Raw genomic sequence first — 18,487 nt, 5'->3', positions numbered from 1 at the left:
TTCTTAAAGTGTGGTCCCTGGACCTGCAGCATAAGCATCACCTGAAAACTTGCTTAAACTGGGACCTACTGAATCGGAAACTCTAAAGATGGGAACCCACTGGGCTGAGGGGCAAGATCCCTCCAGGTGGTTCTGACGCATAATTAAGTATGGGAGCCACTGATCAATTATCTGTCGTTAATTGCTCCAAGAAAGGGTGAGGGAGAAACCCCAAGTACATGTGCATGAAAATGTCCACCCCACAGAGGGATCAGGGGCCCTCACTCACCCTTCTCTCAGCAGTTCCTTCCAAGGACTAATCAGTAGTTGTTTGCGTTCTTTAAAAAAAAATTTTTTTTTATTGAAGTATAGTTGATTTACAATGTTGTGTTAATTACTGCTAAACAGCAAGATGACTCCGTTTTATATACACATATATAGTTTATACATGTTTATACACACACACATATATATATATATACACGTATAGTTTCTTTATATAGGCTTCTCTGGTGGCTTAGATGGTAAAGAATCTGCCAGCAATACAGGAGACTCGGGTTTGATCCCTGGGTCAGAAAGATCCTCTGGAGAAGGGAATGGCAACCCACTCCAGTATTCTTGCCTGGAGAATTCCATGGGCAGAGGAGCCTGGTGGGCTACAGTCCACGGGGTAGCAGAGAGTCGGACACGACTGAGCAATTAACAGACAAACACATATATATATGTGCACTTTGTTTTTCAATACTCTTTTCCACTGCGGTTTGATCACAGGATATTGAATATAGTTCCCTGTGCTGTATAGTAGGACGTTGTTGTTTATGCATTCAGTATATACCAGTTTGCATCTGCTAATCCCATGTTTGTGCTCTCTTTGACTTATTTATTAAGATGTAGCAGGCATGATAGTAATTTATATTTGAATATTACTTTGTCATTTTGAAAATACTTTGATATATTTCATCTCACGTGATAAAAATCACTCTGTGAAGTAGTCTAAGTAAATGTCATTAAAATAATCTTTCAGGTGAGAAAAAGGAAGCTCTGAAAGCTTAAGCAATGGTTCTGAGGTCACCTGGTTAGAACTGTGTAGGGCCAGTACCCCTCCCCACCGACCAATCCACATTGCTCCCCAGTCCACACTGTTCACGGGGCAACTAGTTATTGCCTCTTATAACCTGCCATAATGAAAGAAGAATTCTTGCTTTAGTGTTAAGATATACAATGAACTTCAGACTCATAGTGGGTTGCAAAAAAAATTAGTTCAGATACCAGTGAATCTGTAAAATAGATGGTATCTTACAATCAAATATTTCATGTAGGTACCATGAAAAAAGACCGTGTTTTGGAATTATCTCTTTCTATTTCAGATTGTGTTAATGGTCAGTTTCTCCTCCCGCACCACGTCCATGGATATCCAAAGAAATTTAGAAGCCAATGTGGAAAAACGAACCAAAGACACTTATGGCCCACCCATGGGAAAACGCCTCCTGGTGTTCATGGATGACATGAATATGCCGAAGGTTGGTGAGGCTGAGGGGGTGGGGTGGGGGGTGCAGGGGCGGAGCCATGTAATAGGTCTGTGCGAACGTGAAAGCACCTGTCTTTTATTCTTCACAATGTCTGTAGGGCCAGGTTATGGAGAGTCAGCTTAGGGGACCATGTGACTGGAGGGACTCTTTCCTTAGATGGGTTCCTTAGTTTCTCCAAGGATTAAAGCAGGCAGCTTCTGAACTATATTCAGTGTATATAGTTCAGTGTATGTTTGAGTAAATGGTTCCAGATGAGTTATACTTTAGATAATAATACTGTTCTCAGTCCTGTACACCTGGGAGGCCAGGTGGTGCAGTGGTAAAGAATCTACCTGCCAGTGCAGTAGATGCAGGAGACGTGGGTTCAACCCCTGGGTCAGGGAGATACCCTGGAGTAGGAAGTGGCAACCCACTCCGGTATTCTTGCCTGGGGAATCCCATGGAAAGAGGAGCCTTACAGGCTACAGCCCATGGGGTCATAAAAGAGTCAGACATGACTGAGTGACATACATGGGAAGTGTAAGGGCAGGCACTTCCTAAGAATTCCTCTAGATTTACCAAGGAAAGGGAATGTTCGCAGGCACCATGAGTTTGTTTCTGGGGCTAGAGCCTAAGAGGTGCAAAGTACTGGGATTTTTCTTAGTACTGGGATTGAAACTTATTATCATGTCTGCAGAACCATTCCCCCCAAAGAAGATACCAAAAATGTATCTTCTAGATGGACTGTTTACAAAGCCAGGATCCATGCGTCCATCCATGCATGCAGGCATCCATGCATCCATCCATGCATCCATGCATCCATCCATCTCTCCATCCATCCATCTCTCCATGCATCCATCCATCTCTCCATCCATCCATCCATCTCTCCATCCATCCATCCATCCATGCATCTACCCATCTATCCATCCATCCATGCGTCTATCCATCTATCCATCCATCCATCCATGCATTTATTCACCCATGTTTATATCCATGCATACACCCATCCATCTATGCATCTATCAATCTATGCATGCATCCATCCATCCATACACTTGTTTATCCATCTATCCATCCAATTGACATATTTATTGAGCATCTCCTATGGGGACTGGTGCTGTGAAGTGATGAACAAAATATATGTAGTTCCTGCCTTCAGGGAGTTTACAATCTAGAGAGGGACACAGATTAAAAAAAAAAACAAACTACAAATGAATATACAGAACTGCAGACTTTGAGAAGCCCAGTGAAACTCAAACCAGAGCACTCTGAGAGGGTGAAAGGAGAGATGGGGTTTAGCTGAAATGAAAGTGAAAGTCGATCAGTCGTGTCCAACTCTTTGTGACCCCATGGACTATACAGTCCATGGAATTCTCTAGGCCAGAATACTGGAGTGAGTAGCCTTTCCTTTCTCTAGGGGATTTAGTTGAGATGGTCAGCAAAGGTATTGCTGGGTTCTGCTTTACAGTAACACTGTTTTTCCTTTTCTTTAAAACAATTGAGGTGGATGAATATGGCACACAGCAGCCAATTGCCCTGCTGAAACTGCTCTTGGAAAAAGGCTTCTTGTACGACCGGGGGAAGGAGCTGAACTGTAAAAGCATCCGTGACCTTGGCTTTATTGCTGCGATGGGGAAAGCCGGAGGAGGCCGCAACGAAGTCGATCCAAGATTTACTTCGCTCTTCAGTGTCTTCAACATTCCCTTTCCTTCCGAGGAGTCTTTGCACTTAATTTATTCCTCCATCCTCAAAGGCCACACCTCGGTAAATTTTTTTTTTTTTTACATATACATGAATCTATTCTTTTTTTCCCTTTTGTTTAAAAAAATTTTCTTTACTCATGTATTTTTGACCATGCTGGGTTTTCATCACTGCGTGCTGGCTTTCTCTAGTTGCAGTGAGTAGGGTCTTCTATTGTTGAGGAGCATGGGCCCTAGGGTGCATGGGCTTCATCAGCTGCTATGAGGCGTGTGGGATATTCCTGGACCAGAGATCGAACCTATATTCTTGCATTGGCAGGCAGATTCTTTAGCATTGGACCACCAGGGAAGTCCTATTCTCTTTTTATCTCCTTCAAACTTTTAACTTTTTAGTTTGTATTGGGGTATAGCTGATTAACAATGTTGTGGCAGTTTCAGATGAACAGATGAAGGGACTCAGCCATACATATACATGTATCCGTTCTTTCCCAAACCCTTCTCCCATCCAGGCTGCCACATAACATGGAATAAAGTTCCATGTGCTATCCAGCATGTCCTTGTTGGTTATCCGTTTTGAATATAGCAATATGTACCTGACCTGCTGCTGCTGCTGCTAAGTCGCTTCAGTCGTGTCCGACTCTGTGCGACCGGAAGTCCTATTCTTTTTCAAATTCTTCTCCCACTTAGGCTGTGGGTAACTTGACTTAATTAGAAGTCTAAACCAGAGGGCCTGGTGTTGGGTAGAAACTTGGTAACACTATATGCATTTGACGCAGCAAGCACAAGGCCTAGAGCCCATGGTGCTTTTAGAAGCCCATGAACATGTTTTAATTTCTCTCAAAATCAGAAGAAAGGAATCAATCTAATCCAGCCTAGATTATATTCATCTTTATACCAAGTTAATCATAATATATATAAGATAATATATTTAATTATAAGTAAGTAATAAAAGAATATATAAATGTATATGTATATATAAGTAATATATTTTTATGGAGGAAGGGGCCCATGAAGGCATAAGTGCCTAGGGTCCATGGAAATCATGGTGTGGCCCTGAGTTACATAGGCTACCTGAGTGACAGCAAGGAACCAGCTACAGGATGTGGGCTCTGGAGTCAGTACCCGTTCTGCTCCTTGGGCAAGTCCCTGGAGCTCTCTCCTATGCCCATCCTCATCCAGAATAGGGAGGTGGTGCTGGTACCGGCCTCCCTGACGTTTTGGGAGAATGAAAGGAGAAAGCGCGTGCAACGTGTGTGGCACGGTGCACACACCAATACTCACTAGATACTAGTTACTGCTGTTACATCACCATGATTACATGACCTCTACAAATGGGCTTCCCTGGTGGCTCAGACCCTAAAGAATCAGCCTGCAATCCAGGAGACCCTGGGTCAGGAAGATCCCCTGAAGAAGGGAATGGCAACTGATTCCAGTATTCTTGCCTGGAGAATCCCACGGACAGAGGAGCCCGGTGGGCTACCTTCCATGGGGTCACAAAGAGTCGGACATGACTGAGGGACTAACATTTTCACACTTTGCAAATGGAACCCCTTCATTTAAATAATGACCTCTGATCCTGGCGTTGCTCTTCTAAAGCAGGCTTGCTCACTCAAAGTCTTGAGGGACCAGGCAAGAAAGATGAAGGTGTGAGAAGGCCAGATGTGATCAGTGAGCACCTGGCATGTTCAGGCCCTATCCCAAGCCATTCACTTCCAAAACAGTGAGGTCTGTGCAAGTCACATCAGTCTCAGATGGAGGGTTGGTTTGGGGCTTTGGTTTCGTATCATGTTGATTTGTCAGTTAATGTGAAAAGCAGATCAGATGATTAGTTTCTCTGGTCCTTCTTTTTTTTTTTTTTTCCCTACCTCCTCACAAAAAAATTAGGGTGGGTTTTCGCTGGTGGTTGGTCCAGTGGTTAAGAATCTGCAGTGCAGGGGACACTGGTTCAATCCCTAGTCTGGGAGGATCCCTTATGCCGCGGAGCAGCTGAGCCTGTCAGCCTCAACTGCTGGGCCTGCATGCCAGCAGCCTGTGCTCAGCACTGCGGGCGGGGTGTGTGTGAGGGGAGCCGCTGCAGTGGGAAGCCTGAGCACTGCGCTCAGTTGCCCCCACTTGCCAAAACTAGGAAAAGCCCCGGTGCAGCAACAAAGACCTAGCACAGCCAATAAGTAAGATAATAGATAAAATATGTTTAAAAAAGTATAGAAAAATTCATGCAATGCAAGACTAGCTATTAAAACCATTTAAAAATACACAGTTCAGTGACAGTACTTTCATAATGTTGTACAACTATCACCACTGTCTCGTTCCAGAATATTTTTATCACCCCCAAAACAGTTATTCCATTCTGTCCTTCAGCCCCTGGCAACCACTAATCTGGATTCTGTCTCTATGGATTGTCCTATTCTGGACACTTCCTCTCAGTGGAATCATACAATTTGTGGTCTTTTGTGTTTGGCTTCTTTCACGCAGCATAATGTCTTCAAGGTTCATCTACACTGTATCCTGTGTCAGTGTTTCGCTCCTCTTCCTGGCCAAAGCATATTCCATGATAATGGATGGACCACATTTTGCTTATCCATTCATCCATTGATAGACACTCGGTGTGGGGGGGGCGGGTCTTTTCATTCCGTAGGTGTTTCATGAGAGCATCGTGGCTGTGAGTGACCAGCTGACATCCTGCACGTTGGCTCTTTACAAAAACATCGTTCAGGATCTGCCGCCCACCCCATCCAAGTTCCATTACATCTTTAACCTTCGGGATCTCTCACGGGTTTATAACGGTCTTGTCCTCACTAACCCGGAACGGTGAGTTTCGTCTTATCTTACTAAAAGATGCCTCGTTGGTATGAAAGCTTCTCTTATTCTTTTAAGACAGAGGAGCTATCAGGAAATGCGATGTGAATGCATGTGTCAATTAATCACCCAGTGTTTTTTTGTTTATGTTAAATGAAGAACAGAGTCAAATGCTTGGTTAAGACTTGATGCCTCTTGAGCCCTTGAGTTGAAGGTTGGGGAAGCCAAGAGAGGCAGGTGTGTAGCCGAGTGGACAGGTGTGTTCAACCCAGAGGTGGGGATGTTATGCTGCCCTTTGTTCTCAGTTCTAAAGGTGGAATTTGCCCAGTGGAGCCTTTCATTCATACAGCTGAATTGTTTCCAGTTGCCAACTGCTTATATTTTATGTGTCTCTGGGAGAAGTTAACCAAAGAGGACAGACGGATTTAAGTCTTGGTGTAGAAATTTACCCGTGAAAACTAGATGAATTTGTGTATTTACATTAACGTATATTTCATCTATGTAGATTATCAGGGATGTCCCAATATTGTGGATTTACACTATGAATCCACAAAATATTGAAAAAATGAACCAGGAACTTTCCACATGCCCACAGTGACTCTCAGTGCCCTTGAAAGGTTCAGAATGGCAGTTCAGGAGGGGGTCGGTCTGGGCATTTAGGGGTGGAGTGAGGCCTCTTTGCCAGAAACGAGAGAAAGACCCAGAATTGGGGTCAAGTGGAGCTGGTTCTTAGAAAAAGGAGCTGCCAATGGCTCCGCAGCTGATGTTAAATTCATAAATTCCAGTGAGGAGGAGTCCCATCAAGTTCTCATGTCATTTACATCACTTGTAGATAATGTTCTTTTTTTTTTCTCTGCAGCAGGAGGAGCTATAAATGACAACGTTAAAGTCTTTACATTTAAATTGTTAGTATCCATTAAGTTTCAGGCTTCCTTGATAGCTCAGTTGGTAAAGAATCCACCTGCAATGCAGGAGACCCCAGTTCAATTCCTGGGTTGGGAAGATCTCCTGGAGAAGGGATAGGCTACCCACTCCAGTATTCTAGCCTGAAGAATTCCATGGACTTTATAGTCCGTGGGGTTGCAAAGAGTCGGACACTGAGCGACTTTCACTTCACTTCACTTCCTTAAGTTTCAATTACTATGGAACTGGGTGGGGTGGGGGACAGACTATAGATATGTCCTTTTCTGCACCCTGTATAGTCATCTGAAAATAGTAGCATCCAGCCTGCTCTTCTCTAGATAACTCTGTGGCTAATTTTGCCCCTTCCATCCTGTAGATTCCAGACAGTGACCCAGATGGTGAGAGTCTGGAGGAACGAATGTCTGAGAGTCTTCCATGACCGGCTGATCAATGAAACAGACAAGGAGCTGGTCAGTCCATTGAAAATGTACCAGCAAATGCAACAAACAAACAAACAAACAAAAAGCAAAACTCTAACCACAAAATTTGTCTCTGGGTGAAATGAGAAAGTACAAAACAAAAACCAATATTTTTTTTAATGTATTTTTTTATATGGGACTTTACAGAAAAATAGAGACTAACAATGGAAGTCGATAGATAAAGGAGGGTGGATTGTTAAGTACTTAGCAGCAAAGGGGAAAAAAAAAATCAAATGAAAATGACTTCAGATAATCCTAGCCGATGCTCTTTTTCTGACAAGTCTCAGCACAAGTGTGGTGTGAGTTTCGGTCCTGAAGTGATCTTGTGTTGTAAGGTCCAGGAGCACATAAGAAACTTGGTCACGGCACATTTTAACGAAGATGTGGAGGCAGTGATGAGGGACCCCATCCTGTTTGGAGACTTCCGGACAGCTCTGCATGAAGAGGAAGAACGCATTTATGAAGATATTCAGGATTATGAGGCAGCCAAGGCTTTGTTCCAGGTGCAGATGGGGCTCACCTCTCCCAGGATTACATTACTTGGGTGCCCAGGAGGTGGAGCTGGGGAGAATGCCGTGCCTGCCTATAACTTTGGGATATGGGCTTTTGTCTGACCCAGTGGTGTCCACGTCCTGTGGTGCATGCGAATGACCTGATGAATTTATTCATTCAGACCCCTGGGACCCATCCTCATGCGTTTCCCTTCATCAAACCCATGGAGGGTGCCAGGGTTCCGTTGCACACCCAACTTAGGGAACCCCTCATCTGACCCCCTAATGTTCATTTTCATCTTAATTCATAAGGCGAGCCTTGTGGTCATCTTTGGCTTACTGCTGGCCAATCACAGACCAGCAGATCGAAATCTTTTTAAAATTTATTCAATTTAATCAGTTTATTTATTTTGGCCATGCTGTGCAGCATGAGGGTTCTTAGTTCCCTGACCAGGGATAGAACTCATGACCCCTGCATTGGAAGCTCAGCGTCTTACCCACTGGATGCCTGGGATGTCCCGCAGATCGAAATCTTGATTGTGAAAGGTAGTCTTGTGAACCCGAATGATTTAATCATTTCAACCACTATTGACATTCAAAACAGTCTCTCCTCCCTTTTAAATCTCTCCTGCACAGAAGAGAGAGTCTGTCTCTTAAAAGTCAGTGGTCCTTAAAAAAAATTTATTTTTGGTCTAAAATTCAGGAGATCCTTGAAGAGTATAATGAAAGCAACACCAAAATGAACTTGGTTCTCTTTGACGACGCTCTGGAGCACCTGACCCGCGTACACCGCATCATTCGAATGGGCCGAGGCCACGCCCTGCTGGTCGGGGTCGGGGGCTCCGGGAAGCAGTCTCTGGCCAGGCTGGCTGCCTTCACAGCTGGCTACGAGGTGAGCCTAACTCCCTGCTAGAAAGTGGCTTTGCTCTGCCAATTTCTGCAGTTAGTAGTTCCTGCAAAAATTCGAACAATCTATTACAGATCATAACGTGACGCTTTCACAGAGTATCAGATGGTTTTTTTTTGGGGGGGGGAATTGATAATATTTTAACTGAATATTCGAAGCATCTAACTATTGTATTGTTTTTGGAATGTAGAATATGTTAAATCAAGTTCGAGAGTCAAACATGAGCAAGTCCTGTGAGGCAGAATGTGTGATGTGTGCTCGTGTAGAGGGGATCTTAGCCCAAACCTCGACGGACCCAGTGTTCATGGTTGGTGATGTGCTGGCTGTTGTTTCAATACAACCACCATCCAAAGTTCTGGGCCATTCTTAGAATCTTCAAAAAACAAACAGAAACAAAGAAAATATTTTTACTGAGATACAATGTCTAGATTGTACAATTCATCCACTTAAGGTATACAATTCAATAGTTTTTTTATGTTCAAAAGGTTGTGAAACCATCACATTCAATTTCAGAACATTTTCTTCATCCAAAGAAGAAATCTCAAGCTTCGTATCTTCCTGTTCTTCCAGCCCCTCAGCCTTAAGACATCATTAATCTTTCTTTCTCTCTTGACTTTCCTATTTGGGGTTTTTCATACAATAGGATCTTAAAGTATGTGGTCTTTTGTGACACCTTCTTGCACTTAGTATAGTGTTTCCAAACTTCGTCCCCGTGTCAGTGTTTCATTCCTTATGTGGCTGAATCATGTTCCATTGTATGGTAGACCACGTTTCAGTTATACATTCATTCATTGACAGTCATTTGGATTATTTCCACCTTTTGACTACTATGAATTATGCTGTTATAAACATTCATGTACAGGATTCTGTAGGAACATATATTTTCATTTGTCTTGGGTGGATGCTAGGAGTAGAGTTGCTGGGTCATAGGGTAATTCTCTGTTGATCCATCTGAGAAACTGCCAGATTGCCCAAGGGGCTACACCATTTGACATCCCCCCCCACCCCCAGCACTGTGTGCGTGGGGCCCTGTGTCTCTATACCATCCTTAGACTCTTACAGATAGTGCTGCAGTGCCCACAGGTAACTTGCCAGCCTGGTCAATCACTGTGAGACATGCATCCTGCAATGAGACTCAGTTTTGAAGAAGCATCAACTCCACTGCTGGAGAAGGCAATGGCACCCCACTCCAGTACTCTTGCCTGGAAAATCCCATGGACAGAGGAGCCTGGTAGGCTGCAGTGCATGGGGTCGCTAAGAGTCGGACACAGCTGAGCGACTTCACTTTCACTTTTCACTTTCATCCACTGGAGAAGGAAATGGCAACCCACTCCAGTGTTCTTGCCTGGAGGATTCCAGGGACAGGGGAGCCTGGTGGGCTGCTGTCTATGGGGTCGCACAGAGTTGGAAATGACTGAAGCGACTTAGCAGCAGCAGCAGCAGCAATTCCACTGCTCACCCTCCCCACACACCCTCTTTAGTTCTTTGGTATCTGATTCTGTTTGTAACTCGGGTCTTGCGTTATCCTCGATGCCTCTGTTTTTGCCTATTGTTTTGCTCTGTTTTTATAATTTTTTTTTTTGAAATTGGGAAGTTAGAGGATTCAAGGGTATATGTTTCCAAAAGATTTTTGACCCATGACACTAGAGTTCACATTAGAAAGGTGAATTCGTGGTGGAGTGTGCCTCCTTGAAGTGGGAGTAAAAAGGGCCAAGGGACTTCCTTGGTGGTCCAGTGGTTAGGACTCGGCTCTTTCACTGCAGGGGCACGGATTTGATCCCTGGTAGAAAACTGAGATCCCACTTGCCTCGAAGGAGGGCCAAAACATGGGGGTGGGGGGGAGCCTGGAGATGGAAGATCAAGGGAGAAGCAAAGGACTTTTAATTTCATCCAAACTTTGTTAAAAATAGGTTTGAAGCAAATATATGCATTTTGGGTTTTTAGCAAATGTTAAATATGGGTGGTGGGTGCGGTGGCATCCTCTTGTTCATTGTATGTGGTTTATTACTCTTTAAAGGAATTGAGAGTCTTGTCTATTTATTTATGGCTGCGCCGGGTCATCAGACTTTCTCTCGCTGTGGTGAGTGGGGGCTGCTTTCTAGTTGCAATGCATGTGCTTCTCACTGTGGTGGAGTTGTTTGTTGCAGAGCACAGGCTCTAGAGCCCATGGGCTTCAGTCGTTGCGGTGCATGTGAAATCTTCCTAGACTAGGGATCTAACCCAGGTTCTCTGAAATTGGCAGGCAGGTTCTTAAACCACCGGACCACTGGGGAAATCCTGTATTTGGTTTATTTTTCAAAATGTCCTCTTTAACAACCAGTCGGTCTCACAACAAAGAATTAAACTGATTTATGCTACCAGCAATGTCCATTTCTCCCTACTGTGCCAACACTGTGTACTGTCATTCTGATATCTACCAATATTTTAGGTGAAATATATCATAGTTTAAATGAGACTTCATTTCTTTGGCAAATAGTGAAGTTTGAATAGCCATTTATTTATTTTTTTAATTTATTTATTTTTAATTGGAGGCTAATTACTGTACAATGTTGTAGTGGCTTTTGCCATACATTGACACGAACAGCCTTTTAATACATTCATTAGACATTTGTCTTTTCCTTCTAGTGAATTGTCTCTTTATGTGCTTATTGATTTGTGAGAACTCTTTACACAGAAGAGCAGTCACCATTAATTCAACGAATCTCATTTGTGGTATTTCACAAATATTAACCTTCTGTTGAAAGTATTTCTAAACTAACTTAAAGGTTGGTGTACCTTTAAGATTAGATAAAATACATAGTCAAAATCATCTGTTATTCAAATGTAATTGCTTTCTTTTTATTTTCTTACAGCAGCCTATTTTTCTGTAGGCTAAGACATTAACCTCTGGGCAAATTGACTTTTCTGTTGATTAGTCCTGGTAAAACGGTCGTGGTTGTGCATCTTGAGTTCAAGAAACGACAGAGAGGATGTTGGAGGGACAGAGGAGGAGCAACAGGATGTATTGGGTCATCACTGCGTCCTGGGAAGTGGAGGGGCAGCCGGGTAGGGGGACCAGAGAGCTGCTCATGCCAGGGGTGCCCAGAACTGTCGAGGCCGTGTGAAAGCCACACTTGGGGAGGGTGAAGGGGGTCTGCAGGCAGCAGGTGGAACTGGAGGCCAGATTACATTTGGCTGAAGGGCATCCAAGTTGCCCTGAGTTTGTGTGTGTGACTGTGTGTGAGAGAGTGTGCAGACATGCAAGTTTGTGTAACTGTGTGTGTGAGAATGTGTATGAATGACCATGACTGTGAAAGTGTGTGACAAACTATGTGTGTGCCCATAAACGTAAAAGTGTGCTGAGTGTGGGAGTCACCATGTGAACATGTGTGGCTATGAATGTGCATGACTGGCTGAGTGAGTGTGAAAGAGGCTTTGTGTGTGTGTGTGTGTGTGTGTGTGTGTGTGTGTGTGTGTGTGTGAATAGAGGTGGAGAGGAGAGAGGAAATGAAGGATTTCTCTGCTACCGTAAATCTGAGCTGTTTTAAAACGACTGCTCACAGCTAAACTTCTACACAACTGAGCCGGAGGAAATGCTTGTAACAGAAAAGACTTGGCTTATATGTGTGTCCTATTTCCATTTATATCTATTTTGTGTGTCAGAGGATTTTTGAATTTAATATTTTTTAAATTGCTTCTTGTTCAGTCTTTTTTCTTTACACATCTTCTCACAATTTATCTCATTTTAAATGAGCTCACGGTGACTGTGGTGGTGGCTTAGTTGCTAGGTCCTGTCCGACTCTTGCGACCCCATGGACTGTGGCCCGCCAGGCTCCTCTGTCCATGGGGATTCTGTACCCACACCCATTTCCTCTGTTGTGTGGCTCATCTCTGCCTTATTTCCTTCCCTATAATTCAAATGACTCTTTTTTGCCGCATCTCATGGCTTGCGGGATCTTAGTTCCCTGACCAGGGATCGAACCCGCATCCCCTGCAGTGGAAGCAGGGAGTCCTAACCACTGGACTGCCAGGGAAGTCCCATCTAATTACTCACTTTAATGACGGAGGCTGTCCTTTTCACTGCCCCCGCTCCCCTTTTTTCTGCCTTATTCATAATCCATCTGCAGGAGCCTTGTTCCCTGCACACACTCACCTCGCCCACATGAGCACCTGCACAGAACATCCACTGTGGTTTGTTCAACAAAAAGGAATGTCAGTTTTCTGTGTCCTGCCTTTCTCACTCAACCGTATTTTGTGAAAATGGCCCTGGTCATCCGGTTCTGTGGTCCTGGTCCCTCTTTGATGGTGGCTCAGCTGGGAGCCGTCCTCTCCCTCTGCACTTACCTGGAGACCCTCCCTTGGGCCAATGGTCTCACGGGGATGCTGTGCTCCGTGTCTGCAGGTGTTTGAGATCCTGCTGAGCCGGGGCTACTCTGAGAACAACTTCCGGGATGACCTGAAGAACCTTTACCTGAAACTTGGCATTGAGAACAAGATGATGATCTTCCTGTTCACGGATGCCCATGTGGCCGAGGAGGGTTTCCTGGAGCTCGTCAACAACATGCTCACCTCAGGTACTGGGACGCTGGTCTCACGTGGGGTTTGCTGGTCTCTGCGGCTCAGCTTTCGGCGGAGGCTGTCTGATGAGCATTACCTTTTACGCGCACTTCCTACCTACACAGGAGGTATTATTCAAGCTCTCACAGCTGGGTAGGAGCGAGCAGGTGCATCCCAGGCTGAGGGTCCAGTGGCTATGGTGGGTGGTGCAGGATGCTGATTGATCATGCCTGGGGTAGTGTCAGAGCCACCCTCAAACCACACCCAGACTAGAATGAATGCGAGTGATTCACCAAAGGAAAAGAGGGACCTCTGACTGGAAAGAGGGGAGTGGACAGGGGCCAGGGACCCAAAGAGCAGAACTCCACTTTCCAGTCCAGCACCAAGGAAACCTCTCCCCAGGTTTTAGCTCCAGCGCCTTGCTGGTCTCCCTCCTCGGCAGTCTCCTGTCTCCTGAATGCCTGGGGCGTCTTACCATCCCGGGTATTTATGTGGCAATTACCACACGTGTCCTTGGGTTGGCAGCGGACTTTCCGTGCATGGATCACAAAATTGTAATTGGGATGTGAATGTCAGGCCTATTCTCTATCTGTAAATCCCATTGCACGGCTCGGGGTATATTTCCTTTGGAGGCTGAGTGGGGTCCCCAGGGGTCTGCACCCCATATGATGCAAGTCAAATAGGTCTGAAGCCCTTGTGCTTTGCTGCATCATGAAGGCTTTGCATGTCATCCTTGACACGAATGACATTAGGAGTGTGGATAATTCTATTTGTTGTGGAGGATATTCTGGGTATTATGGGATGTTAGCAGCATCCCTGGCCTCTATTCACTAGATGACACCAGTACCATCCCCAACACACACACACACACACACACATACACGCATGCACACACACACACTGGACAACCAAAAATGTCTCCAGACACTGCCAGATATCTCTTCAGTTAAGTTCAGTAGCTCAGTCATTCAATTGCTCTTTGCAACTCCATGGACTGCAGCACACCAGGCTTCCCTGTCCATCACCAACTCCCAGAGCTTACCCAAACTCATGTCCATTGAGTCAGTGATGCCATCCAACCATCTCATTCTCTGTTGTCCCCTTCTTCCACCTTCAATCTTTCCCAGCATCAGGGTCTTTTCCAGTGAGTCAGCTCTTCGCTTCAGGTGGCCAAAGTATTGGAGTTTCAGCTTTAGCACCAGTCCTAATGAATATTCAGGACTGATTTCCTTTAGGATTGGCTGGTTGGATCTCCTTGCAGTCTAAGGGACTCTAAAGAGTCTTCTCCAACACTACAGTTCAAAAACATCAATTCATAGGCACTCAGCTTTGTCTATAGTCCAACTCTCACATCTATACATGACCACTGGAAAAACCATAGCTTTGAGTAGATGGGCCTTTGTTGGCAAAGTAATGTCTCTGCTTTTTAATATGCTGCTTTTAATATAGGTTGCTCATAGCTTTTCTTCTAAGGAGTAAGCGTCTTTTAATTTCATGCCTGCAGTCACCATCTGCAGTGATTTTGGAGCCCCAAAAAATAAAGTCTATCACTGTTTCCATTGTTTCCCCATCTATTTACCATGAAGTGATGGGACCAGATGCCATGATCTTAGTTTTCTGGATGTTGAGTTTTAAGCCAACTTTTTACTCTTCTCTTTCATTTTCATCAGGAGGCTGTTTAGTTCTTCTTCACTTTCTGCCATAAGGGTGGTGTCATCTGCCTCTCTGAGGTTATTGATATTTCTCCCGGCAATCTTGATTCCAGCTTATGTTTCATCCAGCCCAGCATTTTGCATGATGTACTCCGCATATAAGTTAAATAATCAGGGTGACAATATACCAGCCTTGATGTACTCCTTTCCTGTTTTGGAACCAGTCTGTTGTTCCATCTCTAGTTCTAACTGTTGCTTCTTGACCTGCATACAGATTTCTCAGGAGGCAGGTCAGGTGGCTTGGTATTCTCATCTCTGGAAGAATTTCCCAGTTTGTTGTGATCCACACAAAGGCTTTTGCATAGTTAATAAAACAAAAGTAGACATTTTTTTTGAAACTCTCTTGCTTTTTCGATGATCCAGTGGATGTTGGCAATTTGATCTCTGGTTCCTTTGCCTTTTCTAAATCCAGACTGAATATCTGGAAGCTCATGGTTCACATACTGTTGAAGCCTGGCTTGGAGAATTTTGAGCATTACTTTGCTAGCGTGTGAGATGAGTGCAATTGTGTGGTAGTTTGAGCATTCTTTGGCATTGCCTTTCTTTGGGATTGGAATGAAAGCTGACCTTTTCCAGTCCTGTGGCCACTGCTGAGTTTTCCAAATTTGCTGGCATATTAAGTGCAGCACTTTCACAGCATCATCTTTTGTCTCTTGGGGATATCTCTTGGGGAGGGCAAAATTTTCCCTTTGAGAACCCCTGCTCTGATGTTGAGAACTCCAGCTCTGATGCTTACATTCACCCACCCAGGTAAGTAGCAGGCGTTTGTTATTTCCATTTCATGCATGAGGAGACTGAGGTCCAAAGGGATTTGCACACACGGTGAGTGAGCCTTGGGTCTCAGAGCCGGGACCCAAGCCCTGCTCTTCAGACTCAGCAGCGGCTGCTCTTTGTTGACACTGTGTGAGTTCAGCTGCTCAGTCATGTCTGACTCTTTGCGACCCCATGGCCTGTGCTCCCGCCATTTCAGTGCCTCAAGAAATAACCTGAGACTGAACAAAATGCTGGCCTTTGTTTTCTAGGCATCGTACCTGCGCTTTTCCCAGACGAGGAAAAGGAGTCTATCCTCAGTCAGATTGGGCCAGAGGCTCTGAAGCAAGGGACAGGCCCGGCCAAGGAGTCCGTGTGGCAGTACTTCGTGAACAAGAGTGCCAACAACCTGCACATTGTCCTGGGCATGTCGCCGGTGGGCGACACCCTGAGGACCCGCTGCAGAAATTTCCCAGGTGCCCTGGAGCAGAGCCTGCAAATCCTTTCTTCCCCTTCAGTAGGGCACATGCTTTGGGTGAGGGAGTGACATGTGTCTTGAGGTTCCACGGTTCCACCAGCCAAGTGATCCATGACATGGTCGTTACTTTGAAAGTTGAGTCCTGCCATGTAGGATGAGCCTGGAGCCACCACTCAACAATCGCCAACCAGCTCTTGTGTTGCAGATGGCTAGCTGGTGCCCTTCTCTTTTTACTTTAAATTTTCAAAAAATTTTTAATATTGATTTATTCTGACTGTGCTGTGTCTTTGTGGCAGTGAATGGGTTTCATTAGTTGTGGTGCCTGAGGGCTTAGCTGCCCCCAGGCATATGGGATCTTAGTTCCCCCACCAGGGATTGAACCCTCGTCCCCTGCATTGGCAGGTGGATTCTTAACCACTGAACCATCAGGGAAGTCCTGGCTGATGTCCTTCTAACATGAGGAAAAGCTCACAGTCCCAGCCTTGAGGCCTATAATGTACACAATATAGCTCTCTGCTCCCTTCTATTTGGAAAATTCTGGCATCCTCATGGAAGTAGCAGAACCTGTCCCTAGAATGGGGGGGACAGTTTTGCTCCTCAGGGGACACTGGTCAATGCCTGGAGACATTTTTGGTTGTCACAGTTTGGTGGGGTGGGCTATGTATAATTGGTATCTAGCAGATAGAGAGAGAACGGGTATTGCCAAACACCTCACAATGCACAGACAGCCCCACCACTGAGGATTATCCGATCAAATGTCAATAGTGCCGAGGCTGAGAAACCCTGTTTTGATCATTGTTTTTGGACATGTCCATCTCATTCACCAATTTGTTGGGTCCCAAAGACTGTATCCATGTTCCCGTGGGTCTCAAAGTAGCAGAGGGATCATCTCTTTTATCTCTCTCTCTTTGCAAGGTCTGGTAAATAACACTGGTATTGACTGGTTCATGCCCTGGCCCCCTCAAGCTCTGCATGCAGTTGCTAAGTCATTTTTAGGTAAGTGGCAACTAATACCAGGACCACATTAACAGTACGGGTGCGTGCGTGCTCAGTCACTAAGTCATATCCGACTCTTTCTGACCCCAGGGAATATAGCCCACCAGGCTCCTCTGTGGGATTCTCCAGGTAAAGATACTATATATTAACAATACAACAATTTGTTATCCTTTTTCAGACTTTGAATTTTGGTCCAGTAGATTCCATGGTTACAAATGATGTTTGTTAGTGTGTTTTGGTTCATATTGTGTTTTAGTCCAAAGAGACTTCAGGGGATTTACAAAGATAATGCAGAATAAGAATTGATTAGGTATCATAGAAAGTAAGGGTCAGCAAACCGTGGTCTGCAGGCCAAATTCAGCCTCTTGCTTGTCTTAGTAAATGAAGTTTTACTGAAACACATAATAAACGTAATGTTTATGGCTGCTTTTATGCTATAACCACAAAGTTGAGTAATTGGCACAGAGACTGTACGGCCTGCACAGCCTAAAAATTTACTATTTGGTTCTTAAAAAAAAATTTTTTTTATTGGAGTATAGTTGCTTTACAATGTTGTGTTAGTTTCTACTGTAGAACAAAGTGAATCAGCTATACATATACATATATCTTCTCTTTTTTGGATTTCCTTCCTATTTAGGTCACCACAGAGCACTGAGTAGAGTTCCATGAGCTATACAGTTGGTTCTCATGGTTGTTTAGAGAAAATGTGTGCTGACCCCAAGGATGTCTGAAAAACTTTTGGTAAACTGATTATCCATCAGTGTGGAATTTGCTCTACAGATTAAACCCCCTAAGGCCTTGATTATTAATTGTAATCTTCAAAATAAGAAAGTGTTAGTCACTTAGCTGTGTCTGACTCTTTGTGACCCTGTGCATTGTAGCCTGGCAGGCTCCTCTGTCCACGTTTCCAGGCAAGAATTCTGGAGTGGGTTGCCATTCCCTTCTCCAGGGGATCTTCCCGACCCAGGGATCAAACCCATGTCTCCTGGTCTCCTGCATTGCAGGTAGATTCTTTACCGTCTGAACCACCAGGGAAGCCCTCAAACCAATCAGTTCATCCTTAGGGAAAAACTTGTTATCTGGACCTAAGTTGAGCAGCTTTATGACACTGGGTGATCTTGTAAATAGCTTTAGCCTTATAAGTGCATATCCAATAACTAGTCCCACTTTATAGACAGATTGCAGTTTTTTGGAGAAGGAGGCTAAAAGAATATGACTCTTTTCTGATGATATAACTCAAAGATCAGCAAAC

At 44.6% G+C, this 18,487-nt stretch overlaps 1 protein-coding gene across 1 annotated transcript in view; it reads left to right on the top strand.

The window, feature by feature from the left end:
* Positions 1–18,487, top strand: part of DNAH10 (dynein axonemal heavy chain 10) — a 158,111-nt gene that overhangs the window by 93,760 nt on the left and 45,864 nt on the right. Inside the window, exons 46-54 of the mRNA XM_040250606.1 lie at positions 1,347–1,499; positions 2,991–3,251; positions 5,823–5,995; positions 7,263–7,356; positions 7,701–7,868; positions 8,560–8,748; positions 13,145–13,316; positions 16,034–16,237; positions 17,155–17,235. Of these exons, the coding sequence (XP_040106540.1) occupies positions 1,347–1,499; positions 2,991–3,251; positions 5,823–5,995; positions 7,263–7,356; positions 7,701–7,868; positions 8,560–8,748; positions 13,145–13,316; positions 16,034–16,237; positions 17,155–17,235 (1,495 nt within the window). The remainder of the gene's footprint in view (positions 1–1,346; positions 1,500–2,990; positions 3,252–5,822; positions 5,996–7,262; positions 7,357–7,700; positions 7,869–8,559; positions 8,749–13,144; positions 13,317–16,033; positions 16,238–17,154; positions 17,236–18,487) is intronic.

The sequence above is a fragment of the Oryx dammah genome, unplaced genomic scaffold (assembly GCF_014754425.2).
Source record: "Oryx dammah isolate SB20612 unplaced genomic scaffold, SCBI_Odam_1.1 HiC_scaffold_12, whole genome shotgun sequence".
Lineage (NCBI taxonomy): Eukaryota > Metazoa > Chordata > Mammalia > Artiodactyla > Bovidae > Oryx > Oryx dammah.
The sequence above is the reverse complement of the archived record's forward strand: the minus strand, read 5'-3'. Positions and strand labels throughout refer to the sequence as shown.